Here is a 16084-nt window from a genome sequence, read left to right as displayed (position 1 = left end):
GTGGGTTCGGCCCCCATTGGGTGTAGAAATTACTTAAAAACAAAATCTTTAAAAAAAAAAAGATCAAAGTAAAGAATCAAAGGGTAAGAACAAAGGGAAAAAGAATGGGGGAAGCATAAGAACAGAAGAATAGCTGACCATTAGGGTAACCTGTTTACAAATGTTCCTTTGGGATCAAACCCATCTGGTTCCATCAGAATATAATTGATAGGGCTATGCTGGACATAACCTATAGTCAATTAAAAGAGAGTTGCCTGAGTTCACCTACAAATTAAGTGAAGTCTATGACTTGCTCAAGGCAGAGTTCACAGGGTCAAAGTCCAGATAACTAGGTTTAAAAAAAAAAAGAAAAAACAAACCAAAACTAGCTGTTCATGTTCTCATTTCCCAGACGTTCCAGTCCAATAAAATTTAGCTATGTCATTGATATGAAAAACAAACAATCCTTGTTTATAATAAGAAAGAATTTAACTTACCCCAAACCAGAAGAGGGTAGAGGAGAGGGAAAACAATGCAACACACATTTAGAAATATAGAATTTATTTATATTCACTGTAAGACAGTTTCACATTTTGTGCATGGTTACCAGAAGAGATATAACACTCTCAGAGTTTAACATGGCATTATATTGCTATCAAACATTGCTTATGCTGTGTGAGCTGGGAAACACTTATCTTCCCCTTTAAAAAATTTAAGGCTTGGTTTCCAAAAAGTAATTTTACCACTTATTTTTCTGTTTAAGAAACTGGGAACATTCTGAAATAAACCTCAAATGGGTGGAGGGTGAGGGGCAGCATACACACCTGGCTCATTCATACTCCCATTGAAGACAATGTGATTTGTTGTTGTTAAAGGCCCCTCCTGTTTGAAAATATGTTTCGGCACAAAACCAAATCAGTAGATGGGAGAGGCACTAGATGTAGATCTTTAGTGTACAAACAAGGAAAACTTAAAACTTTATCACCAGCTGCCAGCTAAAAAGTGTTTATTCAAAATTCGCCTACCCATAAATGCACACACACAGTAACCTGCACTCACTTTTCTTTGGTACAGCTTACCAAATAGTAGTTCTCTTCTAACACACTAGTAAAAAAAAAAAAAAAAAAAAAATTTACATTTGTTTTCAACTTTCAGATCAAGTGGACACAAATCTGTCCTTTCTCCTAAAGAACGTCCTCCATTTTTCTTTTCGATCTTGCAGAAGGTAACCATGGAGGTAACCTTGAACTGATGTGTAATCTCTCTGTTTAAGTGATTGAAGGGGGAGGTGAGGGGAGAAGGAGTAAGAAAATTAATCATGAAAAGAGCTTGGGGGATTTTTTTGAGAATTACCATATCAACGAGTTCGAAACACAGTGAATTCCAAACGTGTTTTAGAAGCACTTTTTCCTGCCTAAGTATTTCGTTCAATCAACGATGACATCATCATTTTACAAAAGGCAGGATCTGTTTAAACTCAGTAAACTACCTTACAATTCATGAAGTTAATGCTATAACAACAACAAAAGCTGAAAAGGGCCCCCAGTGGGTTCTGCCTCTGGCATAAAGAGGTAGAGACGATCCATCCTGTAGAAGAGATTAACAACAACAAAAAACAAAACCAGTAAAACCAAACAATACTCCACTCCCTCACCAAAAAACCCCAACACATTCCATTTCTAGGGGCTGGTTCTGGGAAGCCAAATTTTATCACCAGGGTAGCATTCAGTCCAATTCAAAGAGATCCATTGCCCACAATCATCTTGCTGTAATTCTTCTGCTGCTCTTCCTTGAAGGTGTCCTTCACCTTTGCTCTCTTCAGCCCTCCATCCCTGGGAATAAAAAGGCAAATAAATAAAAGATACTCCCAATGATGAGTTAAAAGCATTAGCTGCTAACACAGGGTCGTGCCACGACGCTTAGTGGCTGCCTGGTCAGCACTGGGGCAAAGAACGGGGGATTGGAAAGCAGAAAGACCAAGATTTCAGCGTCTGTTCTACCAGTCACCACATGTGTATTACTTTGGGAAAGGAACAGTCTCTCTGATGCTTGATTAAAATATAGAATAAAAAAATTAGGGGCACCTGGCTGGCTCAGTTGGTTAAGCAACCGACTCTTGATTTCGGCTCAGGTCATGATCTCAGAGTCGTGAGATCAAACCCTGAGTCAGGCTCTGTGCTGGGAATGGAGTCTGCTTGAGATTCTCTCTCTCCTTCTGCCCCTACCCCGCCCCCTGGCTTGCACTCTTGTTCTCTCTCTCTCTCAAAAAAAAAAAAATAATAATAATAATAATAAGTTAAAGAAATAAAATAAAATATTTAGAATAATATCTCCACTCAGTTTCTTTTTAGAAGTTAGGATTGCTATATTCAAATATTTGGACTTTATATTAAAACTAGGATTGTTTGCCTATCCTTTTCCCCAAGAAAAGCGAAGTATTGTTTCCTTTCATCTAATCAACCTATGTCTTACTAGAAAATCATCCAGGACATTTAAAATATACACACAAGTAATGGTGAGGGTACTGTATATGCATGAGTAAATTACTTAAAGATAAACGGGCTAATCCTTATTCAAATCTAATCCTATGTCTACCAAGTTGTATTTTCATTCAAAGCACTATATATTTCAAGTATTTGTAATCTTCCATATTCCAAAACAGACTCAGAATAAAAACAAACAACAAAATCATAAATTGCATTTAATTAAGCAGTGGTTAGTGTCTATGTAAGCAGCATTCCTTAATTCAGACCTGTGAATCTTTGAACTCTGTCCAGGATGGTGAAAACACAGACCTGCCTGGGTTATAAGGGCTCTGCATGCCTTTCCTTCTTTGGACAACACAAAGAAACAACAAATTGGAAGCTCTGGGAGGAGACTGGACTATAAGGGGCCACAATGTCTCTCCTAATCTAACGTTTTTGATTTTGAACTCCCAGGAGAGCATGGATGGTGAACTTGCTTACTTCATACTGTGCCTGTTTAATTTTAACCCAGTTAAGCACAAATGTTTACCAAGTGCTCTCTGAGGATGATGAATGGATCATAGGTTAGCCCATGAACTCAATGCCATGAAGACAGAACTTGACCTACAAACAAACGCCTGCCTGAACCACTGCAATGTTCTGGCTTCTAGAGTCAAATCCAAGACACAGCCTACCAGTAAGTCCTCAACTTAAAATAGACTACAGTCCACACATCTTCCAGGGGCTCAGCTGTAGGAAATTTCCATGAAACAAGGTTATAAATTGTTGTTAGCTCCCCACAATTGTCCCCAAAAGCCTCTTTTATCCAAAGGAGCTGTCTCTAACTATTCACAGCATTTATGTGAATTCTGAAGAGTCAGAACTAAGTGGAGGAGGGAGAGGTAGAAGAAAGGCCATTCTTTCTTTCCTAAGGTCCAGGCCAAAACTGACAAAAAAGTTAGCAACGTTTGCCCCTGAGCATCCTGACATGATTTTGATGCAACTCACCTAAGCACTCAGAAAACTAACACTGTTCTGAGTACTCCAACTGTGACATGCCCCCTCTAGAGACTTTAAAGTTTTACCCAATTCCCCTTTGCAGTGGCAGCAGATCTGAGTTCCTAAGGAGGCCAGCAGCCATATATAAAAGCCTGTTTGAGATGATACAATCAAGTTCCCATTTAATCTAGGAAAAAAACAATGTAGACATGTTCATTCATACCCAATGTGTGAATGACAGATACACCTGGAAAGGCAGTGAGTCTTTTTTTTTTTTTTCCTAAAGAAGAGGCTAGGTAATTAAAAGTAATCTTTTATAACAAAATTACATATGGCCCCATACAAGGGAATTAAAAAACTCTGAGGATCGTCTTTTTTTTTTAAGATTTTCTTTTTTAAAGATTTTATTTATTTATTTGAGAGAGAGAGAGCACAAGCGGGGGTGAGGGGCGGTGGGCAGAGGGAAAGGGAGAAGCAGACTCCCTGCTGAGCAGGGAGCCCGACATGGGGCTCCATCCCAGGACCCTGAGATCATGACGTGAGCTCAAGGCAGATGTTTAACCCACTGAGCCACCCAGGTACCCCCTAAGGATCATTTCTGACAGATTTTGCTTAAGCCAATCTGATTGAGATCTGTCCTGTGGCTGACTTGTGTAGGCTGTTATCTTTCAAGGACTTCTTCCTTTCTTTGGTTTATGAGGCTACTGATCCAAAGCTCCAAGATTTTCATATGGCTTTGGGGCAGGAGCAGGGCTGAGAAGTCAGGTGAGAGAAAGCAGGGTAAAGAAATGAAAACAATGAGCAAAAAAGAGGAAGCCAGATCCAGAGTGAACTTGGATCACTAGGGCATTTATAAACTAGGACCTGTGTAAGCCTGTCATTTGATGATGCTATGATGTCTGTAACTTAGTTTCACATATTCCAGCTTAGGTAGTGTGATACAAATGTTAGTTTTAACCTATTTTGACCCTAATCCTGACCTCAGGGCCAGTCAAGTAGCCCTAAATCAAGGACTCATACTCTGGGGATGGTCAGCCAGGCACTGAATTAGAAGACCACCCTCCAAAGGTACCACTCTAAGGCTTCAGTTGTCTTTGTCTTCCAACAACTTCCCAAACCTTGTTAATTCACATAAGGAATTTTAGAAATGGGTTTTCACTATAGAAATTAGTGGCTTCCTAATTAGCATAACGGATGCCAGAAACAAGTTTCTTGGGTGAAATTGGTTGTACTCAAAATATATGAATGGATAAAATAGTCTAGAGACTTTCCCCACCCCTGCATAAGGGAGTGTAAGAATCCAGTTAGCTCTAGTGCAGAGGCTGAATTCCTGAGCAGTCCGGAGTCCCACTGGAGGTTTACAAGTTCTTGGTTGAACAGGCTGACAGCCTGACTCAGCCAAATCTTGCTCCTAGAGCATTACTATAATTGCCTCCAGGAACTTTTCATGCAGTGTTTTCAAAACACCAAAAAAAGATAAACAGAAGGACTTTATTAAACTTACAAGATTTGAAGTATGATTAATCTCCCATTATAACGTAGATATAGTTAACCCTCACTGATACAGACTAAATGTTTATGCACCACCCCCCAAATTCATATATTGAAGACCTAACCCCCAATATACTGGTATTTGGAAATGGGACCTTTGGGAAATAATTAGGTTTAGATGAGGCACTAATCCTCAAGGTAGGATTAGTGCCCCCATAAGAAGAGACACCTGTGAGCCTGCTCTCTCTTTTCTCCCTCTCTCTCTATATTCACACAAAAGCAAGAAGGTGGCCATTTGCCAGCCGAAAGGGAGAGAGAGCTCTGACCAGAAACCGACCTTGCTGGTACCCTGATCTCAGACCTCCAGCCTTCAGAACTGTGAGAAAATACATTTCTGTTGTTTAAGCCGCCCAGCCTGTGGTAATTTGTTATGGCAGGCCGAGCAGACTAATACACTCACCTAAGTGCAACCTTCCTCAAACAAGCAAAAAATTAAATCCAGGGTTTCCATAACAAAAATATTTTACTTATTTCCTTCCAAGTTTTTAAGTTTTCTTCAATAGAGTTACAGCCAGCGTTAAGTATGAACAAGACCCTTGCTCCCAGGGTCCATTCCCCACTCCCAAATCCATTCTCACTCTCTTCTTCAGTAAAAGAACCTTCAGTTTTAGCTAGATACATGGCCTTCCAGAACAAAGACGGCACTCGCCAGCCTTCTTTGCAGCTCTTATCTCATAACTTGAGGTCTAGCCAATGGGCAGAGGTGGAAGTGTCCATCCCGTGCTCGTAAAGAGACGGGCGCGTCCCTGTTTTCATTCTTTCCTGCCAGCCATTCTCAATACTGTGGAGTAGCGCTGAAGTAGGCATCCTGGACCCTGTCATGGAAGCACACTGAGGATGGGAGATCATAGAACGACCTGTTACGCCAGCCTGCACTGGCCATGTTTAAGCAAGAGGGGTAAACTTCTACCTTCTTTAAGCCATCGTCCTCTCAAGTAAACCACTGTCCCTTTCCGTTAAACCTCTGGCTAACCAGCACAACCAATGACATTATTAAAAGTGATTTTTTAATTAAAAAAAATGATAGTACTTCTGAAAAAGGTCTTACCAGGGAAGCTCAGTCAATCCTCCTTGCACAGCAATGGCAGACTTAACCCTGTTAGCAAACTGGACAGCGTCTTCTCCTTCCTGGGGAAAAGAAAATTATGCACATCCTGGGAATAGAGTTTTCAAATAATTCTTAAAATAAATACATCATAGTCTCTAGATTTGTTTGAAAATGTAAGATTCAGGGGCGCCTGGGTGGCTCAGTTGGGGTCATGGTCAGTTGGCTGGGGTCATGATCTCAGGGTTGTGGAATCCAGCCGCATGTCAGGCTCCCACTGGGCATGACACCTGCTTAAGATTCTCTCTCCCTCTGCCCCTCTCCCCCACATGCGCATGCCCTCGAGCTCTTTCTCTCTGTCTCTTTAAAAAAAAAGTAAGAGTCACATTTTAGCTCAGTTCTATTCTCAATCATAGCAGATATCATTTGTTCTATCAAGAAAATTAAGTACTGTATTGTTTAATTTTGTATCATGTATATATATTTATTATGCTCTTTATTAGTCTTATCCAATATTTAACATTCCATAATAACTGTAGGTTCACTAAACCAATAGCAACTATAAAAACTATTATGGAAAAGAGTCTCTGAATATAAAATAGCTGATTTGAAGAAACCTAAATACATTTTATTTTATTCATTTCAGACAGAGAGATACAGAACGAGAGAGAGAGCAGGAGCAGTGGGGAGAGGGAGAGGGAGAAGCAGACTCCCTGCTGAGCAGGGAGCCCGATGTGGGGCTTGATCCCAGGACCTGGAGATCATGACCTGAGCCAAAGGCAGACACTTAACCATGTGAGCCACCGAGGCGCCCCACTTTTTTTTTTTTTTTAATGACCCATTTGCTGAGAAGGTACAAAGGAAGTCCAGCTCTAGCTAATGTGAAGAAAGGAGGCACCCAGGATTTCAGGTAAAAGTTTTCTCGCCTTGATCTGACTGGATAAAGCACCAAAGACCAGTTGTTATTTATGGATAGATACCTCTCTGGTCATCGGGGGCATGTACCACACGTCACAGACGATGGCCCAGCTGGTCATCATGCGAAGCAGGTAGCTCACCATGTTGTATTTACTACTGTTCCAAAATGCATCCCCAAACTGAGGGTTGTACTAAGAAAAAAGAAAAGAAAATACATTCCAGTTATGAACGAAGTGGTGACCTTTCTTATCCATGTCAGTGTTTCCAAGGTGACAAGCCAAACATCTCTATCAGACCCCAAGAGAAAGAGAAGCTACTTGGCTTGATAGAAATGAACAAAGGAGTAAACCAGGCCAGCTAACTCCTCTGACCTGAGCCCCAGAGTGTTGCAATATGAAGGTTTTCCACCTGAGTCTGAAAGATCTGTCTCCCCACTTAACTGAAGGTGGGTGAAAATAGACACGGTAACTGTTTTGCTTATTACTGTTTTGTCTTAGGTACTTAATACAATGCCTGGCACTCAATCCCCTGGTACCTATCAAGCAAACAGGGCAAAATGTAAACAGTTGGTGAATCTGAGTAATGAGTACACAAATGCCTTGAGGAAGACCTCACGCACAAGAGGTCTTCAGAATACGATGTTGGCTAAATATCTCTAATATAATGACATCACAATTTTTCTACCAACTAACTGTACAACTGTGAGGCAAATTACATAACATCTCTGAGATTCAGTTTAACTAAAGTTGTGGTTTCTAAACATTTTGGCTTAGCAGCAAATTGCAAATCATTTTCTTCAAATTACATCTAATGCAGAATTCCAGTATATAAAACAGGGGCGCCTGGGTGGCTCAGTCGGTTAAGCATCTGCCTTCAGCTCAGGTTATAATCCCAGGGTCCTGGGATCAAGCCCCACATGGGGCTCCCTGCTCAGCAGGGAGCCTGCTTCTCCCTCTCCTGCTTTCCCTGTTTGTGCTCTCTCTCTCGCTCTGTCCTTAAAAATCTAAAAAAAAAAAAAACAAAAAAACCCAAAAAAACAGATGTAGAGAAAAGGGAACCCTGGTAAGGGTGTAAATCAACACAGCCACTATGGAAAACAATATGAGAGAGTCCTCAAAAAATCAAAAACGGAACTACCATATGAACCAGCAATCCCGCTTTGGGGTATATAACCAATGGAAATGAAAGCAAGATCTTGAAGAGATATCTGCATCCTCATGTTCATTGCAGTGTATTATTTACAAGAACCAAGATCTGGAAACAACCTAAGTGCCTGTCAACAGATGAATAGATAAAGGACATGTGGTGTATATATATATATGGAGTATTATTTAGCCATGAGAAAGAAGGATATCCTGACATTTGTGACAACACAGATAGACCCTGAAAGCATTATGCTAAGTCACGTAAGTCAGACAGAGAAAGAGAAGTACTCTAGAGTATCATTTATATGTGGAATCTAAAAAGCTGAACTGACAGAAAGAGAGACTAGGAGGGTGGTTACCAGGGGCTAAGGAGAGAGGACAAATTGGAGGAATCGGGGAGATGTTGGTTGAAGACTACAAACTTTGGGTTCTAAGATAAATAAGTTCTGGGGACCTAATGCACAGCATGGTGACTATAGTTCGTAATACTGTATTATATACTCGAAAGTTGCTAAGAGAATAGATCTTAAATGTTCTCACCATAAAAAAGAAAGAGTAATTATGTGATTTGATGGAGGTGTTTGCTAAAACTATGGTGGCACTCATTTTGCAATATGTCAGTGTATCAAGTCAACATATGGCATACTTTGATGCTATCTGTCAATTATATTTCAGTAAAGCTGGGGCAGGGGAAAAGGTATACAAGTGCTTGTTATTCTTACAGATTTTAAGGTTGAGGTTATATCAAAATAAAGTTACCTAGTCACTGCCCTTTTGGGGGGCCAGGGAGGGGCATCTATTTTACCTTAATTGCAACTGGATGTATGGTTCCTCCAATTTCAAAGCTTCCCTTTTTAAACATCATGACTGAAGTGTTATTGATGCAAGTCCCTGCAGAGGGGTGGAAAGGAGGTGGTGAATATTTTTAAAGGTGGTCTTTTTTAAAATAAATTTTAAAAAGGAATTATTTTGATATAAAATAATCTAAAATATTCAGGGCGCCTGGGTGGCTCAGTTCGTTAAGCGACTGCCTTCGGCTCAGGTCATGATCCTGGAGTCCCGGGATCGAGTCCCGCATCGGGCTCCCTGCTCGGCAGGGAGTCTGCTTTGCCCTCTGACCCTATCCCCTCTCATGTGTTCTCTCTCGTTCTCTGTCTCTCAAAATAAATAAATAAAATCTTAATAAATAAATAAATAAATAAATAAATAAATAAATAAATAAAATAATCTAAAATATTCAAATCATAGCAAAATTATAGTTTACTATCATTTCGTGAAATAGATCAATCCCCACTTAAGTATGTAATTCAACAGCTCTAAGCAAGTTTAATAAACTTTTACTTTGTTATTGAATGCTCTAGAGATATAACTTTGGCATAACAGGTGACAATTTCAATACTTTAAAATAAGGACCTTTGAGGGGCCCCTGGGTGGCTCAGTCAGTTAATCGTCTGCCTTTGGCTCAGGTCATGATCCCAGGGTCCTGGGATCGAGTCCCGTGTCAGGCTCCCTGCTCAGCGGGGAGTGTGCTTCTCCCTCTCCTCCCTGTTTGTGCTCTCTCACTATCTCCGTCTCTCTCTCTCTCAAATAAATAAATAAAATCTTTAAAAGATTAAAAAATAAAGTAAGGACCTTTGAAAAATTATGAACAATACCTGTCCAAGTTCATTACCCAGAAATGACTTTTAAGATCAAAAAGGCACGATGACTTCCAAAAACAAAAAACAAAATCAAAAACAAAACACCATGACTTCCATCAAATGTCAGAAGAAAGCAAGGGATTACTAGCTCAGAAAAGGGCAGCTCATTCCTATGGGACAGCAGAGATCTGGACTAAGAATGCCAAATCTAGAACAATCCAAGTCTTCATACACTTTTTTTTTTAAAGATTTTATTTATTTATTTGTCAGAGAGAAAGAGAGAGAGCGCACAAGCAGGGAGAGCGGCAGGCAGAGGGAGAAGCAAGCTCCCTGTTGAGCAAGGAGCCCGATGTGGGACTCGATCCCAGGCCCCTGGGATCATGACCTGAGCCGAAGGCAGACACTTAACCGACTGAGCCACCCAGGCGTCCCTCCTCATACACTTTTCACGCTTGTTGTTATCAACTAAGGCTTGGTATGCAGTCACCCTTTCTTACCTTCAGGAAAAATTAATATGGGTAGTTTTTTCTTATCAGCAATGTGTTCTTTTAGTCTGTGAAGAAAAATAAAGGATCAAAATGCTATCTTTATAAAGGTAGAGGTGTGAGTCCTCTTTGGTCTTCTTTATACTCTACTACCACAAATATAATTGTATAGCAAGAAGGAGGGAAAAAATAAGACATAAGTAAAGGAAATCAACTCAAGTTGGCCCCTTTCTAAAAAGCATAAGGTCATCTGAACTATTTCAATTTCTCTAATTTCACAGTGAGCGACCTTCAGTGCTTTCTGCCTACTCTTAAAAAAGAATGCGAGGTAGTCATGTGACATGTGCTCTGACGTCCCCATGTCAGGAGGTTTGTGCCCTTTTCCATGTACTTATATTTTGTCATCTGAAAAATGGGAATACTGGTTGCCGGACCAGTCTGCTTCGTGGCTATTAAGTATAAAGAAGCTCCTTAAATGAGTAGGGCTCAGCTTTCCTGTGACACAGACACCATAAAGCTGAGAAAGCGGCTTAGGTCCTGCCTTCCCTGCAGCCAGCCCTGTATTTCCAACTGCTCACCAGAAGCTGGTGGCTCGGATAGAGACATCACAGCTGCCAGTATCCCAATGCTAAATAATCTCCAACTGCGGAATAGTTTTACTGACCTTAAACAGATTTCAACAAGTACTTTTCATTTTACTCTTTTTTTTTTTTTTCAGGGGCACCTGGGTGGCTCAGTTGGTTAAGCATCTGCCTTCGGCTCAGGTCATGATCCCGGGGTCCTGGGATCGAGCCCTGCATCGGGCTCTCTGACCAGTGGGGAGTCTGATTCTCCCTCTGTGCGCGCTCTCTCTCTCTCTCTCAGATAAATAAATAAAATCTTAAAAAAAAAAAAAAAAAAGCATAGCTCGCCTTCATGTTTCTAGAAGCAATAACCCAAGGGCCTTCAGTTAAAGGCCTCAGGCAAAAAGCTGTTTCCCAACAAAGGCTTCTGGTAGCTCATCTCTATCCCAAGCCCTAGAGGTTCCTTCTGTTTCATAAAAAGCATTAGCTCTGTCTGTCTCTAGATGGACTTAAGTGATAACGGACATCCAGCAAACAATCAGCCATCTCTTTACTCAGCAAACAGTTACCAATTATTTAACTTTCAAGGTAGTAAGTTTTAGTTCTGAAAACTCAGTGACTGGACTATACCTAAGCCACAGCAATACAAACGTATGGGCCTTCTAATCTCGTATTTCCCATTATGACTACAGACTTAAAATTTTTAAGAACGTAGCTAAGGTGATTCAGCAGAAAAAGCTAACCACAAATAAAGCTCCATACATTTTAGGTTTAATCCTTAGTACTGCCCTGTCTTCTTTGGTGGGAAGGTCAAGATTTATCAGAATTTATGCTACCCCAAAGGATACTGAGTAATGTCACTGCTTACCTCTTAGTGACCAAGTGTCGATCCTTCATTTCTGAGCGTTCAAACCAGACATGTGGACAAGCCTTGACCATAGCTCTCTGAATAATTCCCATCAATCCACCATGGACCTGGCCAACCTAAAGTACCATGAGAAAAAAAAAGAAACAGGTAAAAGGCACAGCGAGGCAAAGAAAGCTTTTTTTTTTTTTTTTTTTAAGTACCAGCAAGTTCTTATTCCCCACCAAGAGAAAAGATTGGCTTTCTTCTACTGACTGAAGTTCTTAGTCTAATCAAAGGACATGAATGGCCAAATGTAAGCAAAAGGTATTCTTTAATAGCACCTTTGAATTTTAAGCTTAAAATGTTGCTACACTAGTTATACTCTAGCTTTAAAAAGTAGAAGTCTCTCAGCTTAGTCAAGATAAGATAAATGCAAGTTAAAACTACACTGAAATACCATTTCTCACTCATTAGACTGAAAAGGACTTAAAAGCTTAACAATGCACCCTAAGCCAAGGCTATGGAAAATGGCACTCAGGGGCAGCTGGGTGGCTCAGAAGGGTAAGCGTCCGACTCCTGATTTCAGCTCAGGTCATGATCTCAGGGTCTTGAGATCAAGCTGGGTGTGGAGCCTGCTTAAGATTCTCCCCTCTCCCTCTGCCCAGCCACCCCCCACCCCGCCCTGCTGGCACTCCTGAAGAAAGAAAGAAAGAAAGAAAGAAAGAAAGGAAGAAAGGAAGAAAGGAAGAAAGGAAGAAAGGAAGAAAGGAAGAAAGGAAGAAAGGAAGAAAGGAAGAAAGGAAGAAAGGAAGAAAGGAAGAAAGGAAGAAAGGAAGAAAGGAAGAAAGGAAGAAAGGAAGAAAGGAAGAAAGGAAGAAAGGAAGAAAGGAAGAAAGAAAGAAAGAAAGAAAGAAAGAAAGAAAGAAGAAAACAGCACTTATACATGGCTTGTGATGGGGGAGATTATAACACCCATAGAAGGAAATTTGGCGGTATCTATCGAAACTACATACACATTTATCCTTCAACTCAATAATTCCACTTCTGGGAATTTACCCTGAAGCTATACCCCCAACGAAATGAAAATACATATGCACAAGGTTTTAATGTAACATTATTTGTAATTTCAAGATATTGGAAACCATCTAAATGCTAAACATAAGAAATCAGATGAATAAACGATCCTATGTACACACAACAGAGTGCCATGCAGCTGGGAAAGGAGCAAAGTTGATCTCTACGACTGATAAGGAGTGATTTCCCAGAGTTACTGGGTTGGGGTTTTTTTCAGTTGGGGTTTTAATTTTTTTTATGAGTATAGTTGACATACAACGGTACCCTAGTTTCAGGTGTACAACACAGTGACTGAACAGATATCTGTATACATCATGCTATGCTCACCACTCAGGCAATATTGCTTAAGTGAAAGAAGCAAATTGCCAAAGAGCAAATATAGCATGCTGACCTTTGTGTAAAATAGAAAGGGAAATATATACATATATTTATTTCTACAAAAAGAGAAAAAATCCAAAGGAGTGAAGCTGGAGATCTACAAGGGGAGGAGGGAATGGGGCAAAACGGACGTGGGCGGAAATGACACTGTTATGAGTAGACCTTTATTGTTTAGTTTTGACTTTTAGAAGCATTCTAACAATAAATCAACAAGGATGGGACTAGCAAACCAAATGCAAACTGAAGGAAGGGGGGAAAAAAAATCTAAGACATGTACAAAGATGGTATTTGACCACACACCCTCCATCTCTCCTCAAGGAGAACTGCAAAATACCCTGGATTTTTCTTTTCTTTTTTTTTTTTTACAACATTTGTTTTTGTAGTAAAACAGGTGAAGCAATTCTGAAACAATTTTAGATGTATCATTGGATTGAAAAAATAGGTAAATATGTTGATATTGTTGAGAGCCAGGATATTCACTATAAATAAAGGGAGATACAAATACGGATTGGGAAAAGCAAGAAAGAACCCTATGAATTGGGCGCCTGGGTGGCTCAGTTGGTTAAGCGACTGCCTTCGGCTCAGGTCATGATCCTGGAGTCCCTGGATCGAGTCCCACATCGGGCTCCCTGCTCAGCGGGGAGTCTGCTTCTCCCTCTGACCCTCCCCCCTCTCATGTGCTCTCTCTCTCATTCTCTCTCTCTCAAATAAATAAATAAAATCTTTAAAAAAAAAAAAAAAAAGAACCCTATGAATTGCATGAATTGGTACAGACCCAAATTTCCAATATTATATTAATATTAGAAATAAATACTCAATATCATTAAAAATATACATAATTTATACACACTTTATGTAGAGAGACAGAGAGAAAGCCAGCACATGAGAATGCAAACGATAAAGCAAATGGAGCAAAATGCTACCAACAGATAGATGTGATTAAAGGGCATATGGATGTTTATTATTACAATTTGTCTATGACTTAGAAAATATTTCTAATTTTTTTTAAAAAGTAGAAGTCTTTGTTTAGGAGGAAAAAGGACTCTGAAAAGACCCTGAGAAGAGATCTTGAATATTCTTCAGATATATAGTTTGTGTTTAGCCAAAAGAGGCCACATGTGACCTTTGGAAGTCAGCAAAACAGTTTCCTCCCATTTCTGCCCTCTCTGCCTCAGATTTAAACCTAACTGGCTTTCCGTGTCTATCACTCCACCCACTGGAAAGTTAGCAGGGACTATGTTTTTCTAAACTTTCTAAACACAATAAAAAAGCATAGAAAATTCCAAAAAAATTCTGAGGACTCAGTCACCAATGAGTTGTATTCAACTTTTTGTTGACCAGGACACAGAATGAGTATGGTCCCAGAAACAGAAAATCGTAATTTGGCAAGTTGGTTAAAATGCCCAAACCTCTGCTTTCTTATCTGTAACAAAGTATCAGCCCAAATCTCACTGGATTACAGGGAGGTCACATATAATGTATGTGGAAGTGCTTGACCACATAAATGCAAGGAATTATTACATACACCCAGAATGGTGCCGGGTGAATGTAACAATCCTACTAAGGATTGTTAACAGGAGGGTCCTCGAGTGGGCTTTTAAACAAAATCATGCTTATATGATACACAAGTATGTCACTGTTTTTCTTAAGAATGGGTATATAACTATTAACTGATTCCTAACCTAAAAAAGTTTAAGAACTACCAATTCCCGTAAGTCTTTTCCTAGAAGTAGTTAAAGCTTCCTTGGATTCAGACAAAATAATGGAGTAAAATGTGGTTGCCCAAGAGATATATATCTGAACTTATATTTTAGACAGATTAACTATCTGGCAATAAATTAGGAGTTTTTACAAAGGCCTTCAAAACCCCCCCAGTGACTGAGAAAGGCAACATGGTCTATATATTTGTCTTTCTTGCTTGATCTTCATTAAAAAGTCTGATTTTTTTTTTCAATTGTATATGATTCCCTGAAGGAAGACACAATTAATTGGCTGGTAAGGGATTTGCACAGCTCTAAGGAGGAAGACTTTAACGTCTCAAAGTGTTATTTATTAAACATTGCTGGGATTTTAGAAGCAAGATAGAATCAACCTTGCAAAGTCCTATCAAGCTCAAGTATGTCTACATTTCGGTAAGTCAAAATTTTTACTCCCTTTTTTTAAAAGACTGATCCATTTATTTATTTTTATTTTTTAAAGATTTTTTTTTTTTTAAGTCATCTCTACACCCAGCGTAGGGCTCAAACTCACAACTCCAAGATCAAGAGTCACATGCTCCACTGACTGAGCCAACCAGGCGCCCTAAATTTTTTACTACCTTAGATATAATGGCTACTTTCCTTTTTTTTCTTGCACCACATAGTGTTCGTTCAATGTATTATATAACTTATACAGCTACAGTAGTATAACCTAGTCACTTCCTAATATAAAACTTTCTAATGTGTGCCAAAATAAATTAAAATGACTTGAACTATCACTGAGCTGCTCTTACCATAGCATAGCATCCATCCGTGGTCAAGATCAAAACATCTATGGGGGAAGTGTGGTTGGCAACACAAATGCCTCCCTTCTGGGGTCTGTACTGCCTGCAATTACAAACAGTGGTAAATACTAAACCTGGAAATTTGTCATTATTTTGCAGAATAGCATGTATAGATTCATCTTATATTGCTTTAAAAAGTACATTAAAAAAATACAGTTTCAAAGTAGATGGTCCCATCTTAAAAAGGTTATCTCCAGGCAGTATGATGGGAGTGGCATAAGAGTATAGGAAGGGGCCGATGACTTGCCCTTTATATATATTTACATTGGTTTTTTGTAATGATCTATTTTCCTTTTATAATGAAAAAGGATAATTTAAAAATATTAGACTGAGTTACAAAGATTCCATAACTTTAATATTGTGATATACAAGTTTCACTTAAGTATTTTCCTATTATTTCAGGCTTCATAAGCATCATTTTTAGTAGTTTCACAGTGACCCACAGAGTAAATT

General features: G+C 39.5%; 1 protein-coding gene across 2 annotated transcripts in view; it reads right to left on the bottom strand.

Moving 5' to 3' along the window:
• Positions 1 to 523: 523 nt before the first annotated feature.
• GPAT3 (glycerol-3-phosphate acyltransferase 3) overlaps positions 524 to 16084 on the bottom strand; it is a 61961-nt gene continuing 46400 nt past the window's right edge. For both annotated transcript variants that reach the window (XM_045880849.3, XM_064584725.1), the window contains 7 exons: positions 15581 to 15674; positions 11659 to 11774; positions 10240 to 10295; positions 8908 to 8993; positions 7020 to 7148; positions 6043 to 6122; positions 524 to 1811 (listed from right to left, as the gene is read on the bottom strand). In XM_045880849.3, the coding sequence (XP_045736805.1) occupies positions 1715 to 1811; positions 6043 to 6122; positions 7020 to 7148; positions 8908 to 8993; positions 10240 to 10295; positions 11659 to 11774; positions 15581 to 15674 (658 nt within the window). In that variant the 3' untranslated portion in view covers positions 524 to 1714. The remainder of the gene's footprint in view (positions 1812 to 6042; positions 6123 to 7019; positions 7149 to 8907; positions 8994 to 10239; positions 10296 to 11658; positions 11775 to 15580; positions 15675 to 16084) is intronic.

This window comes from Mirounga angustirostris, unplaced genomic scaffold (genome assembly GCF_029215605.1).
Source record: "Mirounga angustirostris isolate CCGP_5_RB_7025 unplaced genomic scaffold, mMirAng1.0.hap1 SCAF_2, whole genome shotgun sequence".
NCBI lineage: Eukaryota > Metazoa > Chordata > Mammalia > Carnivora > Phocidae > Mirounga > Mirounga angustirostris.
The sequence above is the reverse complement of the archived record's forward strand: the minus strand, read 5'-3'. Positions and strand labels throughout refer to the sequence as shown.